Raw genomic sequence first — 19168 nt, 5'->3', positions numbered from 1 at the left:
ACACGTCCAGCCCTTCTCATCCATAGATCTCAAGGCGCTTAACACAGGAGATCAGCCAAATTATCCCTGTTTTACCAGTGGGAAAACTGAGGCACAGAGTGGGGAAGGGACTTGCCTAAGGCCACCCAAGCAGCAGAGTCGGAGCGAGCACTCTAGTCCCAGCCTGGTGCTGTCGCTGCTTGGCAACGCTGCCTCGGTACCACTTCGTTCTTCACCAAAGCACCATGAAACTCCCCTCAGCGCACAGCTGGTGGTTTGTGGGGTTTTTTTTCTTTTTTTGCCATTTGGATGCAATTTTTCTACACAATAAAGGTTTAAAGTGCCTGTAAAACTGAGCTCCACACCTCAGGTGTAGCTATTGCTGCACCCCACGGCAATATTTCCCTGGTACTACTGCATCCAGGGCTACCAGTAACTAACCTTCCACTGCCGAGACAGCCACTGATGACCTACCCCAAATATTGTGCATTGCAGCCGCTCAGCTCCGGAGGGACTTGCTATTGACCGGGGGCATCTCTGGCACTGGAGCAGACTGCCGCATGGCCCTGGGAGAACCCCTCAGCCACGCATCTAAGGGCTGGCAGAGCCTTTTCTTCTCCCCAGAGCTAGGCTGGGCCTTTGCAACACGGTGGGAGGACTAAGGGTGACACTAGCGGGGTAGCTGTGTCAGTCAGCCAACCCGGGGGCCCTGGGCTAATTTCAGCAGCCCCTTGAAAATGGCAGCCCTCACAATAACCCCGAGCCCAGTGCTCTGCCCCAGCCCCGCACCGAGCCGGATCCTGGATCATTCGGCGGGGTGGGGACCGCTTGAGAGCACAGGCAGCGTGGCGGGGCCTGGCCTGGGAGCAGAGCGCTCCCATAGAGCAAAGTGCAAGCAGCCGGCAGGGGCCACCTGGGAGCAGAGGGATAAATGTAATATTTTGCTCAACGCCCTCCCCGAGAGCCAGGCACTCCCAGCCCCTCCCTGCTCTAACCCCATCCTTCTCCCCTCCCCGAGAGCCAGGCACTCCCAGCCCCTCCCTGCTCTATCCCCATCCCTCTCCCCTCCCCGAGAGCCGGGCACTCCCAGCCCCTCCCTGCTCTATCCCCATCCCTCTCCCCTCCCCGAGAGCCAGGCACTCCCAGCCCCTCCCTGCTCTAACCCCATCCTTCTCCCCTCCCCGAGAGCCAGGCACTCCCAGCCCCTCCCTGCTCTAACCCCATCCCTCTCCCCTCCCCGAGAGCCAGGCACTCCCAGCCCCTCCCTGCTCTAACCCCATCCCTCTCCCCTCCCCGAGAGCCAGGCACTCCCAGCCCCTCCCTGCTCTAACCCCATCCCTCTCCCCTCCCCAAGGGCCAGGCACTCCCAGCCCCTCCCTGCTCTAACCCCATCCCTCTCCCCTCCCCGAGAGCCAGGCACTCCCAGCCCCTCCCTGCTCTAACCCCATCCCTCTCCCCTCCCCGAGAGCCAGGCACTCCCAGCCCCTCCCTGCTCTAACCCCATCCCTCTCCCCTCCCCGAGAGCCAGGCACTCCCAGCCCCTCCCTGCTCTAACCCCATCCCTCTCCCCTCCCCAAGGGCCAGGCACTCCCAGCCCCTCCCTGCTCTAACCCCATCCCTCTCCCCTCCCCGAGAGCCAGGCACTCCCAGTCCTTCCCTGCTCTATCCCCATCCCTCTCCCCTCCCCGAGAGCCAGGCACTCCCAGCCCCTCCCTGCTCTAACCCCATCCCTCTCCCCTCCCCGAGAGCCGGGCACTCCCAGCCCCTCCCTGCTCTAACCCCATCCCTCTCCTCTCCCCGAGAGCCGGGCACTCCCAGCCCCTCCCTGCTCTAACCCCATCCCTCTCCCCTCCCCAAGGGCCAGGCACTCCCAGTCCCTCCCTGCTCTAACCCCATCCCTCTCCCCTCCCCGAGAGCCAGGCACTCCCAGCCCCTCCCTGCTCTAACCCCATCCCTCTCCTCTCCCCGAGAGCCGGGCACTCCCAGCCCCTCCCTGCTCTAACCCCATCCCTCTCCCCTCCCCGAGAGCCAGGCACTCCCAGCCCCTCCCTGCTCTAACCCCATCCCTCTCCTCTCCCCGAGAGCCGGGCACTCCCAGCCCCTCCCTGCTCTAACCCCATCCCTCTCCTCTCCCCGAGAGCCAGGCACTCCCAGCCCCTCCCTGCTCTAACCCCATCCCTCTCCCCTCCCCGAGAGCCGGGCACTCCCAGCCCCTCCCTGCTCTAACCCCATCCCTCTCCCCTCCCCGAGAGCCAGGCACTCCCAGCCCCTCCCTGCTCTAACCCCATCCCTCTCCCCTCCCCGAGAGCCAGGCACTCCCAGCCCCTCCCTGCTCTAACCCCATCCCTCTCCCCTCCCCGAGAGCCAGGCACTCCCAGTCCTTCCCTGCTCTAACCCCATCCCTCTCCCCTCCTCGAGAGCCAGGCACTCCCAGCCCCTCCCTGCTCTAACCCCATCCCTCTCCCCTCCCCGAGAGCCAGGCACTCCCAGCCCCTCCCTGCTCTAACCCCATCCCTCTCCCCTCCCCGAGAGCCAGGCACTCCCAGCCCCTCCCTGCTCTAACCCCATCCCTCTCCCCTCCCCGAGAGCCAGGCACTCCCAGCCCCTCCCTGCTCTAACCCCATCCCTCTCCCCTCCCTGAGAGCCAGGCACTCCCAGCCCTTCCCTGCTCTAACCCCATCCCTCTCCCCTCCCCGAGAGCCAGGCACTCCCAGCCCCTCCCTGCTCTAACCCCATCCCTCTCCCCTCCCCGAGAGCCAGGCACTCCCAGTCCTTCCCTGCTCTAACCCCATCCCTCTCCCCTCCTCGAGAGCCAGGCACTCCCAGCCCCTCCCTGCTCTAACCCCATCCCTCTCCCCTCCCCGAGAGCCAGGCACTCCCAGCCCCTCCCTGCTCTAACCCCATCCCTCTCCCCTCCCCGAGAGCCAGGCACTCCCAGTCCTTCCCTGCTCTATCCCCATCCCTCTCCCCTCCTCGAGAGCCAGGCACTCCCAGCCCTTCCCTGCTCTAACCCCATCCCTCTCCCCTCCTCGAGAGCCAGGCACTCCCAGCCCCTCCCTGCTCTAACCCCATCCCTCTCCTCTCCCTGAGAGCCAGGCACTCCCAGCCACTCCCTGCTCTAACCCCATCCCTCTCCCCTCCCCAAGGGCCAGGCCTTCCAGCCCCTCCCTGCTCTAACCCCATCCCTCTCCTCTCCCTGAGAGCCAGGCACTCCCAGCCCTTCCCTGCTCTAACCCCATCCCTCTCCTCTCCCTGAGAGCCAGGCACTCCCAGCCACTCCCTGCTCTAACCCCATCCCTCTCCCCTCCCCAAGGGCCAGGCACTCCCAGCCCCGCCCTGCTCTAACCCCATCCCTCTCCCCTCCCCGAGAGCCAGGCACTCCCAGCCCCTCCCTGCTCTAACCCCATCCCTCTCCTCTCCCTGAGAGCCAGGCACTCCCAGCCCCTCCCTGCTCTAACCCCATCCCTCTCCCCTCCCCGAGAGCCAGGCACTCCCAGTCCTTCCCTGCTCTAACCCCATCCCTCTCCTCTCCCCGAGAGCCAGGCACTCCCAGTCCTTCCCTGCTCTAACCCCATCCCTCTCCTCTCCCTGAGAGCCAGGCACTCCCAGCCCCTCCCTGCTCTAACCTCATCCCTCTCCCCTCCCCGAGAGCCAGGCACTCCCAGCCCCTCCCTGCTCTAACCCCATCCCTCTCCCCTCCTCGAGAGCCGGGCACTCCCAGCCCCTCCCTGCTCTAACCCCATCCCTCTCCCCTCCTCGAGAGCCGGGCACTCCCAGCCCCTCCCTGCTCTAACCCCATCCCTCTCCCCTCCTCGAGAGCCAGGCACTCCCAGCCCTTCCCTGCTCTAACCCCATCCCTCTCCCCTCCTCGAGAGCCAGGCACTCCCAGTCCTTCCCTGCTCTATCCCCATCCCTCTCCCCTCCCCAAGGGCCAGGCCTTCCAGCCCCTCCCTGGCTCTAACTCAATGCACCACCCCCCTCCCAGATCCAGGCACCCCCCCACTCAGACAATGCTGGCATCTCACTGGAGCCGCTGCCACCTGCTTCTCCCACCAAGCAGCGGGACACGTGTGCAGAGCAGGCGGACGGCACTCCCGGCATGAGGCTCTGGGAAGAGCCGCGTTTAGTTGGTCAAAGAGCCGCGGGTTAGCCACGCCTGCTTGCGTACCTGGGCGCTAGCCAGGCTTTAGCTTGCACAGAAGTTAGCTCAGCTCCAAGTAAGATGGAACACGGAGCCCCAGAGTTCTAGGCTCTGCCCCGCTGCAGTAGTGGCCTGGCACGGCTCATTCTAGGGCTCTAGTTAACATCGCTTTAGAGTTACAGCCTTGGAAGCTGCCTGCGTTATTTTTACCTGCTGCAGCTCCAGAACGGCAGCTGGTTCCCGTTTCGATCGGCTGCTGTCAGTTCCACTAGGTACAATGTTTGCTAGGGCCCAGCTCCTCAAAGGAATTACAGCTCACAGGTCCCACCGATTTCAATACCTCAACCGCTATGAAGCTCTGGGCTTTGCTAGCCTAAACTGCCTGACAGTGTTGCTGTGAGCTGTTAAACGGCCCCTGTGCTCCGCCTCAGAGATGGCTGCATTGCATTAGCGGTGCACGTGATCCTGGGGAGCCTTTGCAAAGCCCCGCTGGGGAGAAAGGTCCTGGAGAAATGACACATTTTACTTTCATTCCCCTCTAGGCAAATACTCCACATTCTGCAGCTGCCTGAGGAGACGAGGGGAGAGTTCAAGGAAGAGGCAGTCTGGCTTTCCTCAGCTGGCTGGACTGTGGACCAGGCCAGTGTGGCACTGAACTTTACCCAGCCCTTTATATGCGCCATCACGTGGTTAAGGCGTTGGGCTGTGCAACTCTGTGTAAACCTTCTCCATCTGCCCCATCCCTTCTGCCTCCCTCCCAGCCTGTGGGACGAACGCAGGTTGAGGGTGAGAAGTGCAGAGTCCTGCACCTGGGGCGGAAGAATCTCAAGCATTGTCACAGGCTGGGGACCGACTGGCTCAGCAGCAGCACAACGGAAAGGGACCTAGGGGTTATGATGGATGAAAGGCTGGATATGAGTAAACAGTGTGCCCTTGTAGCCAAGAAGGCTAACGGCATATTGGGGTGCATTAGGAGAAGCATTTCGAGCAGATCTAGAAAATTGGTTATTCCCCTCTATTCGGCACTTGTGAGGCCACATCTGGAATAGTGTATCCAGTTTTGGGTCACCCAGTGCAGAAAGGATGTGGATTTGCTGGAGCAGGTTCAGCAAAGGGCAACAAAAATGATTAAGTGGCTGGAGCACAAGACCTATGAGGAGAGGCTGAGGGATTTGGCCTTGTTTAGTTTACAGAAGAGAAGACTTAGGGGTGATGTAATAGCAGCCTTCAACTTCCTGAAGGGAAACTCAAAAGAGGAGGGTGAGAAACTGTCCTCAGTGGTGTCAGATGGCAGAACAAGGAGCAATGGTCTGAAGTTACAGAGGCAGAGGTGTAGGTTAGATATTAGGAAAAACTACTTCACCAGGGGGTGGTGAAGCACTGGAATGCGTTGCCTAGAGAGGTGGTGGATTCTCCATCCCTCAAGGTTTTTAAGTCCCAGCTGGACAACATCCCGGCTAGGATGACTTAGTGGGGGTTGATCCTGCTTGAAGCAGGGGGCTGGACTCAATGACTTCCTGAGGTCCCTTCCAGCCCTAGGATTCTGTGACTGAGGGGAATTTCATAGAAGGGTCAGGCTGGAGGGGATCTTGAGAGGTCACTGACACAGGCCCAAGTAAAGTGAGACTGGGCCTTTCCTACCTGTTCTTTAAAACCCCCAAGGATGGGAATTCCATCTCCCATGGAGGCCTATTGTAGGAGCTAGGACCTTTTCCTTAGCACCTAGCCCAGACTCCCGCATGCCGCAGATTACGCCCTTTGCTTCTTGTCCTCCCTTCACTGGGCATGGAGAACAACTGACAACCCACCCCACCCCTTGTAACAGCCCTGATCCTATCTGAAGACAGTTACCCAGCCCCATCTCAGTCAGCTTTTCTCCAGATTAAACTTGCCCAGTTTTCCCCTTTGCTCAGGTTTCAGAGCCTTTTTCTCTTTTTGGTTGATCTCTGGACTTGCTCCAGTTTAGCCACATCTTTGCACGTTTAGCCCGAGCTCTTCCAGGGCCAGGTCCCATGGCTGAGGGACTGACAGCCTGGGCTGCACTCCTGCAGGTTGGGGCTTTGTTTCCTTCCCCTCCCCCTTCACCCAGCTGCAAAATGGCCATCTCATCCCTTCCCCGGTGGGTTAGGACAGGTGGGCAGAGGTGGGCAGAGGGGATGCTGGCCACACTGTTCCGCTCACATCCCCTTGCCTGCAAAACATAAGATAGGAACAGCCATAGTGGGTCAAACCAAAGGTCCATCTAGCCCAGTGTCCTGTTTGCCAACAGTAGCCAATGCCAGGTGCCCCAGAGGGAATGAACTGAACAGGTGATCTCTCTCCCACCATCCATCTCCAGCTTCTGACAAACAGAGGCTGTGGACAACATTCCTACCCATCCTGGCCAGCAGCCATTGGGGGACCTAACCTCCATGAATTCATCTAGGTCTTTTTTAAATCCTGTTATAGTTCTAGCCTTCGCAACCTCCTCTGGTGAGGAGTCCCACAGGTTGACTGTGTGGAAAAGAATTTCCTTTTATTTGTTTTAAACCTGTTGCCCATTAATTTTGTTCGGTGTCTTCTAGTTCTTGGATTATGGGAACTAGTAAATCATTTTTCCTGATTCACTTTTTACAGGCCAGTCATGATTTCATAGACCTCTATCATATCCCCCCTCAGTCTCCTCTTTTCTAGACTGAAAAGTCCCAGTCTCTTTAACCTCTCCTCAGATGGGACCCGTTCCAAACCCCCTCTAAATCAGAGATCAGGAACCTGTGGGAGAAAACTTCAATCTCCCTGGACAGTCAGTAACAGATTTAAAAGCAGCAGTCCTAAAACAAAGAAATTTCAAAAATCAAATGGAGAGAGAAGTCTCTGAGCTGCAATTCATTTGCAAATTTGACTCCATCAATCAAGGATTAAACAGAGACTGGGAGTGGCTGGCCCCTTACAAAAGCAGCTTCTCTGCCCTGGGTGGTAATGTCTCCACATTAGACTCTGACAATGGGCCACATCCCCCTTGTCTGAGCTGACTTGTTTTTTCCCCTTTTTTGATAACATGCTACTGACACTGGGCCATTTCCACCTTGCTGAATAGACCTTGTCAGCTCTGGCCCTCCCTCTTACTAGGACCCCACTCTTTAAATACCCCTCTGAAACCACCCCCCCCACTCATTCATCTGATGAAGTGGGTCTTTGCCCATGAAAGCTCATGCTCCAAAATATCTGTTAGTCTATAAGGTGCTACAAGACTTCTTGTTGTTCTCGAAGCTGCAGACTAACTCAGCCACCTCTCCGATACTCATCACTTTAGTTGCCCTTTTGTGAACCTTTTCTAATGCCAGTCTCTGTTTTGAGATGAGGCGCCCACCGGCATCACCCCGTTGGCTCTGGAGGACGTGGCCTTTCTGAGCCAAGTGCCCCACGCTGCTTTGGAGATGAGCAGCCCTGAGGGCAGGACCAAACGGCAGCAGGCAGGTAAACAGGTGGTGAGGAGAACCTCCTTCCTGAGCTCTGGGCCTCTATTCAGCCCACTGGCCCCACAGCCAGGATGCTGTTGCCCTTCTTGGGACAGGGATGATGCTGACCGGGGGGAACTCAGGCCTCACCCACTCATTCTGCTACTGGGGGGGAACAGCGCCCTTGTCCTGGACATTGCAGCTGTTCTCCCTGGGCCCCTTCGTCACACTACCCCTGGCTGTATCTCTGCCAGGTAGTGGCAGTAGCAGCACATTTCCCCTCCTGGATTGGCTGCTGTCATGCAATCAGCTCTTTCCAGCCTCATGTTGAATTTCAGGGCTGCCTGGAGAGGGACCCCAGCCCCTGACTGCTGAGAACGCCACACCACGCCTCTGCTCCGCTCTGCCTAGAGGACTCCACTTGTTTCTCCCCACTCACCCTCCCCTCCCCGGCAAAGGGGTTTTTAAAGGTCATCTTAAGAGGGACCCCAATTGAACCAGGGCAGCTTCCTCCCCAGCTGCTCCCACTCCCTTTGTTTGCCAGCTCAGCACAGCCCTGCTTTCCCCTCACTCCCCTGGCCTCACCCTGTCACAATCAGGAAGCGGAGCAGCGGGTCTTGCTCCGACAGGCCCTTCGGCACATAATGCTGAATCTCCCTTCCCCGGGTGCTGCACCCAGACACCTGTCCAGTCCCCCATCCCTGAGGACGCGACAGCAAGCGGGTTTCCCTGGCAGAGCATGGGGGGTGTGCCTGACACCACAGTTCAGATCAAGGACAGCCACGGTCCAGGCCCAAGCAGCTCCCCAAACCCAGACCTGAGACTGTTGTCTAAGCCACCAAGTGGCAATGATAAGGAGCCTGACAGCTCTTTTCTTTGGCAGCTCTCCAAGCCCTTTCCCGGGCAGGTCAGTATTTTATGGGTGGGGAAACTGAGGCACAGGGCAGGGAACTGATTGGCCCCCAGGTGTCCCAGCAGGCCGGTGGCACAGCCACAGAAGTCTCAAGTCCCAGGCCAGTGGCCTATGCAGAGGAGGTGATTTTCTGGCAGAGATGCTGGAAGGATGCCCAGGAGGGGTGGATCTATCTAAGCAGCTCTCTGGCAACAGAGGCTCGCTTTCAACCCAAGACACTGTCTCAGCCCAGCTTACTTTTGCATGGGATTCTGAGTCACTCGGCCCAAGAGAATCCCCTGGGTCGGGTCAGCTCTGCCCCTCCAGCTTCGAACTCTTCACCAGCTGGAACTCCGCCGCCCGCCTGGGCCTGGGGATTAAAGCCCAGTTTCCAGAGGGGCTGAGCACCACAGCCTATCAGCAGATCAGGCCCTTGGGAGGGGCACAAAACGCTCCCCAGCAGCCCGACTGCAGGAGGGAAGGAACTGGCGCTGGGAAACACTCAATTTCCCAGTGGCTAAGGGGCTCTGGGCCACTTTGCTTTGGGCATCTGCTCTGATTCTGCCACCGCTCCCCTCAAAGGGGTGCCGGCAAGTAGAGGTTTTCAAGTCCCAGCTTGACAAAGCCCTGGCTGGGATGATTGAGCTGGAGTTGATCCTGCTTTGGGCAGGGGGCTGGACTAGTTGACTCCAGAGGTCCCCTCCAGCCTATGGTTCTATGAGTCTATGACACATGGCCCATCGGTGTGATATGCATTGATGGCGGCTCCAGCAGGCTGCACACCCCCTGTTTGCCTGACACAGCCTCAGGGCACCCTCACCTGCTTGCATCGGGGAGGCCTACACAATAAGTGACCCCCACCAGCACTAAGCCGTCCTTGCCATGCGGCAGCTGGGCCGGAGGATCCTTTGCCATCAAGAGATGGCTGGAAGCTGCCAGGTTCTGGAGACCAGACAAGCTGGGGTCCCACTCCCCACTGCGGCCGGGGGACGTCACCTCTCGCTGCATGAATGCCAGCCACCAACGCCCTCCCGCCCCTGCACTCTCTGTGCCTGGGCGCCAACGGTTCTGTACCAGAAAGGGCCGGGAGCCCAGGAAGGGGATCCAGGCAGCCAAGCCACAAGGAATGGGGTGGGGGGACCTCGCAGAGGCTGAGCTTCTGTATTAATTGAATGTATAGTAGGGATCAGCGCAACGTATAGAAGGGATCAAACCCCACTTCTCCTCCTGCCCCCCAGGCAGCTGTGGCCCATCCCAATGACTGGGAGGGAGCAGACATGCAGCCAGTTACATGGGGCAGAGGGTAGGTACCTCCTCCAGGCGCAGAGCAGTTGGGCTAGGGTGAAGCTGGGGAAGACGCAGACCCCCATGATATCAGCAGCCCCTGTTCCTACACACACAAACACACACACACACCCCTCCCGGCCAGGCTCTACACACCTCCCTCCCCCAGGCCGTCTCCACCAGCTCCCCTCCCCCTGTATTTTGGTTGTCCCCCCAGCTGCCCTGCTCAGGCTGCACACCCAGAACCCCCACCCCCACCTCGCCAGCTGCTCTCAGTGCCAGGCGGGTGGAAGGGCACGGGGGTGTGGCTCCAGGCTGCAGCCGCCCAGCAAAAGACAGAACAGCCCCTGCTGGCCTCAGGCGCCAGTGTAGTCAGCCCCCTCCCTGCCCACCAGCCAGGGGTGGCAGGAATTGCCCTGCGGCCCCACTCCAGTCTAACCAGGCCACCCCCCTCCTGGTTAGCACTCTGGGAAGGGCTGGCTGGTTCTAACCCCCTAGGTAGCTAGGATCTCCCCTTGGTCAGGGATGCTGTTTGCCCACGAACCAGCTCGGGCATTAGAAGTGCCCCTGCTTCCACTGGGGTGCCCCATGCGATAGGCCCCTTGGGTTTGCAATACGCATCCTGCTGCCAGCAGAACAGACCCCCAGCCAACCCCCGGTACCACCCCTGTGCAGGCAGACTGGGACCAAGAGGCACCTGGCAGCCCGCTCCTCCTTCAGCGCTACCTGGGTTCCCTGGTACCAGGACCTTCCGGGCTGCTGGACGCCTTTCAGGAGTCTGACTGCCCCACTCACTTCAATACCACTTGCTTACAAAATCAGACATAACAATACAGGGTCCCAGCGTGCTAGGACTGACCTGTTGCTGACTTCCCCATTTATACCAATCAGTATAAAACTAATCACGTGGATGATAAACACGGCACAGTACTTCTATTTCTGTGCGGTATAAACAAGGCATGGTACGAATTTGTGGTTTGTACTGGCTTGGCTTTTTGCGCAGCCTGGTGCGAAACTAAGAAAATACATAGAGGTAACCCTGGGAAAACCTCTGAGTACCCCCAGGGACACACCCTGGTTAAGAACCCCTGGGCGAGGGGTCCTGCAAGCCCATAGTTAGAGCCAAAGGAAAGAATCAGGAATCGTCCCTTTATCTGCCAAACTCTGCACTGACTGATCCCCTGACTTCAAGGCAAGTCACACACCACTAGGCCACAATCCCCCCCACACTAGGACCCTGGCAACCTGACCTACCTCCAGGGGAGGGGGAGAGGGCTAATTTGTATTTGTGAAATGCTTTGAGATGCAAGACTGTGGACACACTGATTATTACTATAGAGACAAGGTGGAACCCCCACCCAAGAGGGGAACGTTCCATTGTTTCTAGAGCTATTTAGTAGCACCAAGAGGTCTGTAGGTCAGGGACCAGGCCCCTCCATTGTCTACGCCTTGTATGACACTAGCAGAGAGCCCATAAAATCTAGATAGCCATCACCCTCTTAAAACAGACCAGCCCCTGGAGCACTGATTACACGCCCTCTACACCAAAGACCAAGGTCTCAGCCATCCCCCCAAGCCAAGCTACTAAGGAAGACGGGATTCCCAACCTGGCCTTGAGTGGGCTCACATGTGACCAGTGAAGGACCATCTCTAATGCAACTGGCTGGAGAGCCCCACCCATTTGCCAGCCCTCTTTGATGAGGGTGGGTGGTTCTGGGACCTCCCTAGACACACCCTCCTGTGCTGGGCGGGGCTTAGTGCAGGTATATAAAGGCTGAGCAGGAAGCCACAGTTATGCTGTGTCTGGCTTGTTAGAGAAAGGTAAGGACTTTTGGAGGGTTTTCAAGTGGGGGGGGGGGTGTTTCTATATTAAAATTAAAGCTAAGTGTGTTAAAACCCTCAGGGTTTGTTCATCCCCTTCCTTGGAGCTCTTGGTAAATGGACCCTTCTGGTTCAGCTGTCTGCTTCTAGTGAAGTTCCTAGCAGCCTAACTCAAGCCTGTTTGTAGCTCCCCTGCTAGTCAGCTGGCTGGGCTGGGGGTTACGCTCCTCTCTAGCACAGAAAAGCTTTGGTATAAGTTCTGTGCCCGTTTCCCAGGCTAAGGGTGAGTCTCCCAATTAATCCTCCAGAGAAGGCCTTAAATTTTAAAAGGACAAATCCCTTTGCCTGCCACGAGGGTTGAAACATCCCCAAACCACCACAGAACTGTTGCCTGGTGGCAGTGGAACTTGCTGGTCCCTCTTGCCGGTAGCTCAGTGAGAGCTCTCTGGGGTCATGACTCTAAGACATTCCCTTTAGACACCTGGCTTTCAGTGCCCCTGGCCCTGAAGGGAGTCTGTTTGCTTAATGCCAGTGCATCTCATGATTGTGAGGCTGACTCGCAGCTTGTTGGCATGCTCAGGGGCAGAGACTGCAGCTACAATAACTCCTTGAGGTATTGCTTCCTGCAGGGGGTGTGAAAATCCTGTCTCCAGCTTCCCTCTGGAGCTGGACCTGGCTTGGGGGAAATGTCCTGAGACCCAGCTCCACCTGGGAGTGTCTACCCAGCTGTTTCTAGCCACTCAGATAGCAGTGCAGTGGCTGGTTCTCTTCCCCTGCCCAGGACTGAGCCCTATAGAACAAGGGATTTGTCCCTCTAACAGCTCACGGCTGGCTTACCTGGCTGCTGGTCTTGGCATAATAGCCCTGGTTAGTGGCTGGTAACTGGCCTGCAGGGAGAACATGGCTGTGGCAGCTGTGTTGGGAAGTAGGAATGTGCAGACAGCCCTGAGCTGTGTGGGGTGAAGGCTGCTGATACTCATAGCAGCAGGGGCCTTGGCAGCTGCCTGCCCTGCACTGGGGCCTGGGAGGGGATGAGTCCCAGGGAGCTGGTGGGGGATTGCTCAATGCATTGTGCTGCTGGGGAGAGGAGGCTGCAGCTCCTGCTTTCACTGCTGACCTCTGATCCAGCTTTATGACCCTTGCCTGTACTGGGGCCTTATCAGCAATGCTGGCAGACTATCTCCAGGTTCTTCTTCTGTCTCAGATTGCACCATGGCTTCTAATGACCCCAGAGCTGCTCCCCCAGCAGAAGAGGATCAGGAGCAAAGGGTAGGTACCTGCCAGGCACTTGGGCTGTGGGCTCCTTAGTGAGCTATGGGCCTCTGCTTGCAAAGGGGAGCTGGGCCCCTTTGCCTGGATATCCCTGTGGTGACTGTGATGTGCAGCTTGGCTGCTCGCTGCCAGACAGGGAGCTACACCAGTGCGGTACCATTTGGAGGAGCTGTAACTGGTTAAGCTTACACCTTGACCAGCACAATGCCCTATGTCTGGTCCAGCCGTACCTTCCTACAACTAGCTAATCTTTACTGATCAAATTAAACCAGAATAACAACAGGTCCTTGATGTCTACCTATGGGGAAATACAGGACATGGACCTCCAGGAGTGGGGGCAAGACTCCTTGGTTATCAGAGGGTGGCTGCTTCAGTGGGGAGGCACCAGGGATGGTGGGGGGGGGGGGGGGGGGGCTGTTCCTAAGCCTCAGCTTGGGGACAAGGGAGGTATGCAGGGGCTGCCTCCCTGTAGTGTGGGAGGCCAGGGAGTGAGGTGGCTGCCCCATGGAGGGGCCCTGTGGCAGGAGAGGCTGCCACATCAAGACACAGGATGCCAGGACAGAGGAGTCCCACAAAATGTGGGACACCTTGTTTAAGTCTTAAAGATGGGGTGCCTGTGAGACAGCTTAGTAAGGGACTGGCCTGGGGGAAAAACGGGCTAGATGGCTGCCCTCTGTCTACATGACAAACTTCTGCTAGAAGGATGCTGCTCAGGGCTGTGGGGTTTTCCTGCAGTTTCTGAGAAATGTTGTCACCTGCCTAATGTCTGGTGTAGACACTGATAGAACCTCTCCTGTAGAGGTAGCTACTGCCTCTTGCAGAGGTCCTGGTAGAAAGGTCTTCCCTGATGTTGCTGCAGTGGGATGTGCAGCCCTGCCCAGCAGTTCAGTAAGATGTGGGGGGTTGCATGGCCCCTCCTGCTCAAATGCTGCCCAGCTGATGAGCCAAGGGCCTGCAGGTGGGCTTTCCCTGTTAGTGGGGCACATGCCTTGGTGGTCACAGAAGATGCTTATTCTGCACAAGGATGGAAAAGATTGAAGGGAATGTTAACATGACTTACATGAATGGCTTTTCTTCACTTTCTGGGTGTGCGCTCAGCTGGGCCTGCTCTCCCTGCAGCAAGCCCTAGTAACAGGATACTGAATCTAAATACACCTGGCAGAGCTTGCTTGGCAAGCTAGAGGCATTGGCCTGCTGTGAATGGCTCCCTTTTGGCCAGGTTGGCTGACAGACCAGCTACCAATGGTAGGGCCCTTATGCTACTTGGCAGGGGAGACTCTGACCCTGTACCTCCCCATCTTCTCTCCCCCAGAACATTGCAGACAGGGTGGCCAACCTGCCCTTGGTCAGCTCTGCCTATGACATGGTCTCCACAGCCTACACCTCCACCAAAGAGAGCCATCCCTATGTCAAAACTGTCTGTGATGTGGCAGAAAAAAGCATGAAGACCATCACCGCTGCAGCAGTCAGTGGTGCCCAGCCCATCCTGACCAAACTGGAGCCACAGAGTGAGTAGCTGTGGGAGTGGTATGACCCCAAGTGAGTCTACAGGGTTCCATGTGCTGCCCTCTTTCCCAGGGGCACCAGGCAAAGCCTCCTGTCCTGCCAGAGAGGAGCCAGGCTGGCTAAGGAACATCTCTGTTCCATAGAGGAACATGGTTACCAGGCCACTGATCCCTCCAGCTGGAGGGTTTTATGGAGGTGTTACCAGAGCCCTTGGATGACCCTGTATGGTGGCTTTAGGGGAGTACAGCATAGAGCAGCCTTAGCCTGTCTGTAGGCTGCCTAAGCTCAAGATGAGGAGTCCTAGATTTTGGTTCTTGATCACAACAGCATCATGGTATAATGAAGCTGGTTGGTCCTCAACCCATTCCAAGCTGGGTCAGGATGGGGTGATCAGCTCACCCCTTGTGCCTAGCAAACTCCTCCTTTCTGGGGTTATGAGCTCAAGTGCCCCAACTCGCTGTAGCTGTGGGGTGTCCTCATGGGAGGTGCTAAGCTGGTTGGTTTGCTTAAGTTTCCACAGCAAATGAGTACGCATGCCGGGGACTGGACAAGCTGGAGGAGAAGCTGCCAATCCTTCAGCAGCCAACAGAAAAGGTAAGATCTTGGCTTCAAAGGCTTCCCACAGGCATGGGAGCAGTGGAAGAGGTGAGGGTGAGCACTAAAACAGGTAGCGGAGCTATGCAGCCACTTCACCTGACTCTGGTGGCTTGAGCCACTGTCCCAGGTCAGTGTGAGGCAGAAATGATCCATTAATCAGGTGATGTATTGCAGCCAGAACAAATGCTGCTAGCAGGATCTGGCATGGAACACTAATGCTGTAGTTCCCACCTGGGGGACTGGGTATTGGAGGGGTCCCTGGGTGGAAGGGCAGGGAGAAGATCATAATTCAAAACTTCTAAGTTTAAATGAACTTTAAATTCAATATCGTCCAATGTTTGTCTGGATCTGTTCATTCTGTTCCCATTACTGAACTGTACAAGCACTGAGCCCATGGCGGTAGATGACCTAGCAGCTAGAATTGGCTTTGATGGGGCGGGGGGAGTTTGCTGAGGGTCTGCAAGAGTGAAAAGGTTGAACTCCTGCCCTGACGCAAACCTGGTCATGGCCACGCTGTGCAGACTGAAAACTTGATATGTGCCAGTGGAAAGATTTGCACTGCACAACACAACTGTAATCCAGGGGAGGCCAGCAACTTGAGACCCTAGAGCTGATCTCTTCCTATGTTCCATCCCTGCACAGTTTGGGGACAGAAACCCTGTTCCTCTACTCAGCAACACTCCAACCCTGGTGTGAGGCTTTAATCTTGCATCTGACCTCTCTAGATCCTCTCGGATACCAAACAGCTGGTGACTGCCACTGTGGCTGGTGCCAAAGATGCCATCTCCAGCACAGTCACTGGAGCCAAAGATGTTGTGAGCAGCACCATGACGGAGGTGGTGGATCTGACCAAAGGCGCTGTCCAGGGGAGTGTGGAACTGACCAGATCGGCAGTGACCAGTGGGGTGAACACCGTTCTGGGCTCGGTGGTGAGCGGGGTAGATGCTGTTCTGGGCAAGTCGGAAGAACTGGTGGATCACTACCTTCCTATGACGGATGAGGAACTAGGTGAGGCTAGTAGCTGCTACTCTAGCCAAGGGGCTGAGGAGGGCAGAGGGTTGGGTTCATGGCTTCAGTGGCAGCCGTTTAGCCTGTTAGGACTCAAGCCCTCAGGGAGAACCCTGCCACCTCAGATGGGATGAACACCATTAGCAGGGTATCCAGCTAGCTTGCCTGCAAGCCCCACATGTGAGGTGGGGAGCAAACCTGGAGGGAGGGAGAAGAGAGCAGACATGGGCCCTTAGATGCCAGGGAGCCTCAGGTGGCCAGTTCTGTGCAGGGTGTTTTGAGCATAGAGAAGGCAAATTGCTGCACTGGGGCAGCCTTGCTTAGTAGTTAGGGCATTGGGATAGGAGTCCCGACTCTCCCCTGGGCTTGCTAGGGACCATTCATGGCAGAGCCCCTCCCCAGCCAGTAACATGGGTGATTGACTGAGTCTAGGTAGGTCACGAATGGTGGGGAGAGCTGAAGGTTGCATCACCAAACTAGCATGGCTGTTTGGAATGCAGAGTCACTGGCTGCACCTTGGGACTGGCCTATAGCCAATGCATGGGCCTCCTGCCAACGTCTTTCCTGGTCCCATGGAAGCCCCTAGATCAGTGTCTCCAGACTCTTGTTGGACCCCCCAACTTTTCATCCCGGCCAGTAACTGGAATCCAACCTGATGCTTCAGTTGTGGTCATATAAACACCCTCTTAGCATGTGTAAGAACAAGTCTGGTAATACAAAGGTGAATGCACCAATTAACATTTGCATTCCCAATCTTAATGGCCTGAGACCCAGTGGCCAATTGTGCTGCACCTCTTAGGAAACTTCACACTTCTGCTCGACAAAGCTTCCTGCAGTGGCAGATGCACCAAGCTCATCCCAAACAACACTGTTGCATCCCCACTCCCCTCAAAGTACTACCATGGGAACCATAAAAACCTTGAGTTACAAGGCAACAGGCTTTTTATAAACAAACTCCAGCTGACTGCATCTGCCCCACATTAGAACCTTAATGGGGATTTGGGACAGGTCTCTCCTCTGAGGATTTGCTCCCTATGGGGAGCAGCCAGGAGGCTGACTAGGTGAGGCTCAAGTGTCAATGACTCAGCCAGGCCTTCTAATGCTGTTGGCCCCTTAAATAGGTGGCTCTACCAAACACCGAGCTGGTGTACCAGTCTCTGGTCTGTGGGCACTGCCTGGGATAAGATTGTTCCTGAATAGACCTATCCAAGCTATTAAAAGAACAAGATGCTGGGTCTGCAACCATTTTCAGATCTGCCCCAGTACACTCTGTGCAACATGAATTCCCCTTGGACAAGGGAACCTGGTACAAGCTATCCTGCTGTCACTTGCTAAGTGTTAAGTTTAACACCTCAAGCTAGAGGTACTACTGCCCAAGCTGCAGAGCAGGCTTTGGCAATGAGGATGCCGCCTCTTCATCTCTGCCTGGCACCACTAACCCTCCACTTGCTGCTTCCAGCTAAACTGGCCACCTCTGTGGAAGGCTTTGAGATGGCATCTGTGGAGCAGCAGAAGCAGCAAAAGAGTTACTTTGTGCGCCTGGGCTCCCTGTCGACCAAGCTTCGCCACCGGGCCTACCAGCACTCCCTGGGCAAGCTGAGGAGTGCCAAGCAGAACACCCATGAGGTTCTGTCCCAGCTCCACCAAACCATAGAACTGGTAAGAGTGCAGCTGTGCACACCATCCCCTGCAACAGCTTGACCCAGCAGCTGGGTTGAGTGGCAAGGACAGCAGGGTCCCTTCCTGGGGCTGATGGTGTGGGTTTGGTCTTCCAGATAGAGTATGCCAAGCAGGGTGTGGACCAGAAGCTCCATGAGGGCCAGGAGAAGCTGCACCAGATGTGGCTGGAGTGGAGCCAAAAGCAGCAGGGTCAGAGTAAGGAGACGGACTCTGCAGAGCCAGAGGTAAGCCTTGATAGGATGACTTTTTAGCCAACCAGTAACTGTTTTGGCAGGGGAAGACCTGTCCCAACTGACCTTTCCTCTGCAGCAGGTAGAGGATAAGGCTCTGGCCATGTCCCGCAGCCTCACCCAGCAACTGCAGACTGCCTGCCTGACTCTGGTAGCCAGCCTGCAAGGCCTCCCAGCTGATGCCCAGGACAAGGTGCAGCTGGTTCGTCACACTGCTGAAGAGCTACGGGCTTCATTCTCTGCAGCCAGCTCCTTCCATGACTTGCCCGGCAGCGTCTTGGCCCAGAGCCGGGAGCAAGTGACCAAGGCCCGCAAGCTGGTGGATGAGCTGATGGATCATGTGGTGCACAATGCCCCCCTCTCTTGGCTTGTGGGGCCCTTTGCCCCAGCAGGCAAACAGCAGGAGGAAGTAGAGATGGAGGAGCATCCTGCAGTCTAGGCACAGCTTTGGTGGGGTTTGAGTCCTAGAGCAACTCCTGCCATGTCACCACTCCTGTTACAGTTAACCTGGCTCTGACTCCAGAGCAGCATTGGGTGTCATGATTTCATTATTGGCCCTGGCATCCCTCCTGCCTTAGGCTTGTTCTTACTGCACTGAGCACTCAACTTACATTAAGCCCCCCTCAAAGGGTTCCTGGGTAAGAGCAGCAGTTGCCCCAGTGCTGGAAGAGGTGCCCAGGCCTGCTGCCCTTCTCAGATGCATCAGACGGCCCATGCAAGGGTCCAAGGCATTTAGTGGACAGGCCCTGTCTTCTGTATCTGGTAAGAAGCTGTTGCTCACAATAAAGGTGTATTTGCATTGGAATGAAGTTGTCTGTCTGATATCCAAGCATGGAGGTCAGTGGCGGTTTCCCTCTGGGGGGTGCTTAGGGAGCAGCTTTCCTCCCTGGCTGGGGGGCAGGTGGGGGCAAGGGATCTCCCCCTGCAAGGATGGGGGGGCAGGGCTTCTTCCCTCAACTTCTTGGGACTAGGAGCCTTTGGCCTCCTCAGAGCACAGGCTGGAGCCGTGCTCCAGACTCAATCCCTCTGAGGTGAGCAGGCCTTGTAACTGCTAAGGTGCATCTACATCTCCTGGCTTTTTGCCCAGGAGGCAAACCCCAGAGACTGTCCTGGAAGGGCTAGATTGGCTGTTAGCACAGCTCCCTTTTGCCCTAGAGATCCATGCTCCATCCCACAGGGTCCCCTGTAAACTGAATGCAGGGGCAGCTGCCTTGGGGACCTGTCAGGTGCCACCCAGCTGATTAGCAGAGCACCTACAGCTTGGGCCTGTTCCTACAGGTCATGCATGTGCCTTGGTGCACAAATCTTATTCCACCCAGGG

The 19168-nt window shown here is 56.8% G+C and overlaps 1 protein-coding gene across 1 annotated transcript; it reads left to right on the top strand.

Annotated features, from left to right (window-relative positions):
* The first annotated feature begins 11545 nt into the window (after positions 1-11545).
* Positions 11546-18646, top strand: LOC142002231 (perilipin-3-like). Its single transcript, XM_074978164.1, has 8 exons — positions 11546-11554; positions 12759-12823; positions 14139-14334; positions 14844-14926; positions 15655-15937; positions 17397-17596; positions 17713-17841; positions 17927-18646. The coding sequence occupies exons 2-8, from the start codon at positions 12767-12769 to the stop codon at positions 18284-18286; spliced, it is 1308 nt and encodes a 435-aa protein (XP_074834265.1). The 5' UTR covers positions 11546-11554; positions 12759-12766; the 3' UTR covers positions 18287-18646.
* Positions 18647-19168: the final 522 nt, after the last annotated feature.

The sequence above is a fragment of the Carettochelys insculpta genome, chromosome 27, assembly GCF_033958435.1.
Source record: "Carettochelys insculpta isolate YL-2023 chromosome 27, ASM3395843v1, whole genome shotgun sequence".
Classification (NCBI taxonomy): Eukaryota; Metazoa; Chordata; order Testudines; family Carettochelyidae; genus Carettochelys; species Carettochelys insculpta.
Note: the sequence above shows the minus strand (reverse complement) of the source record. Positions and strands in the feature narration are given on the sequence as shown.

Bases quoted from the DNA above. Each gene is read 5' to 3' on its own strand.
- LOC142002231 (XM_074978164.1), top strand. From the start codon at position 12,767: ATGGCTTCTAATGACCCCAGAGCTGCTCCCCCAGCAGAAGAGGATCAG. The intron at 15,938-17,396 runs GTGAGGCTAGTA...TGCTGCTTCCAG, and splicing joins TATGACGGATGAGGAACTAG to CTAAACTGGCCACCTCTGTG. The intron at 17,597-17,712 runs GTAAGAGTGCAG...TTGGTCTTCCAG, and splicing joins TCCACCAAACCATAGAACTG to ATAGAGTATGCCAAGCAGGG.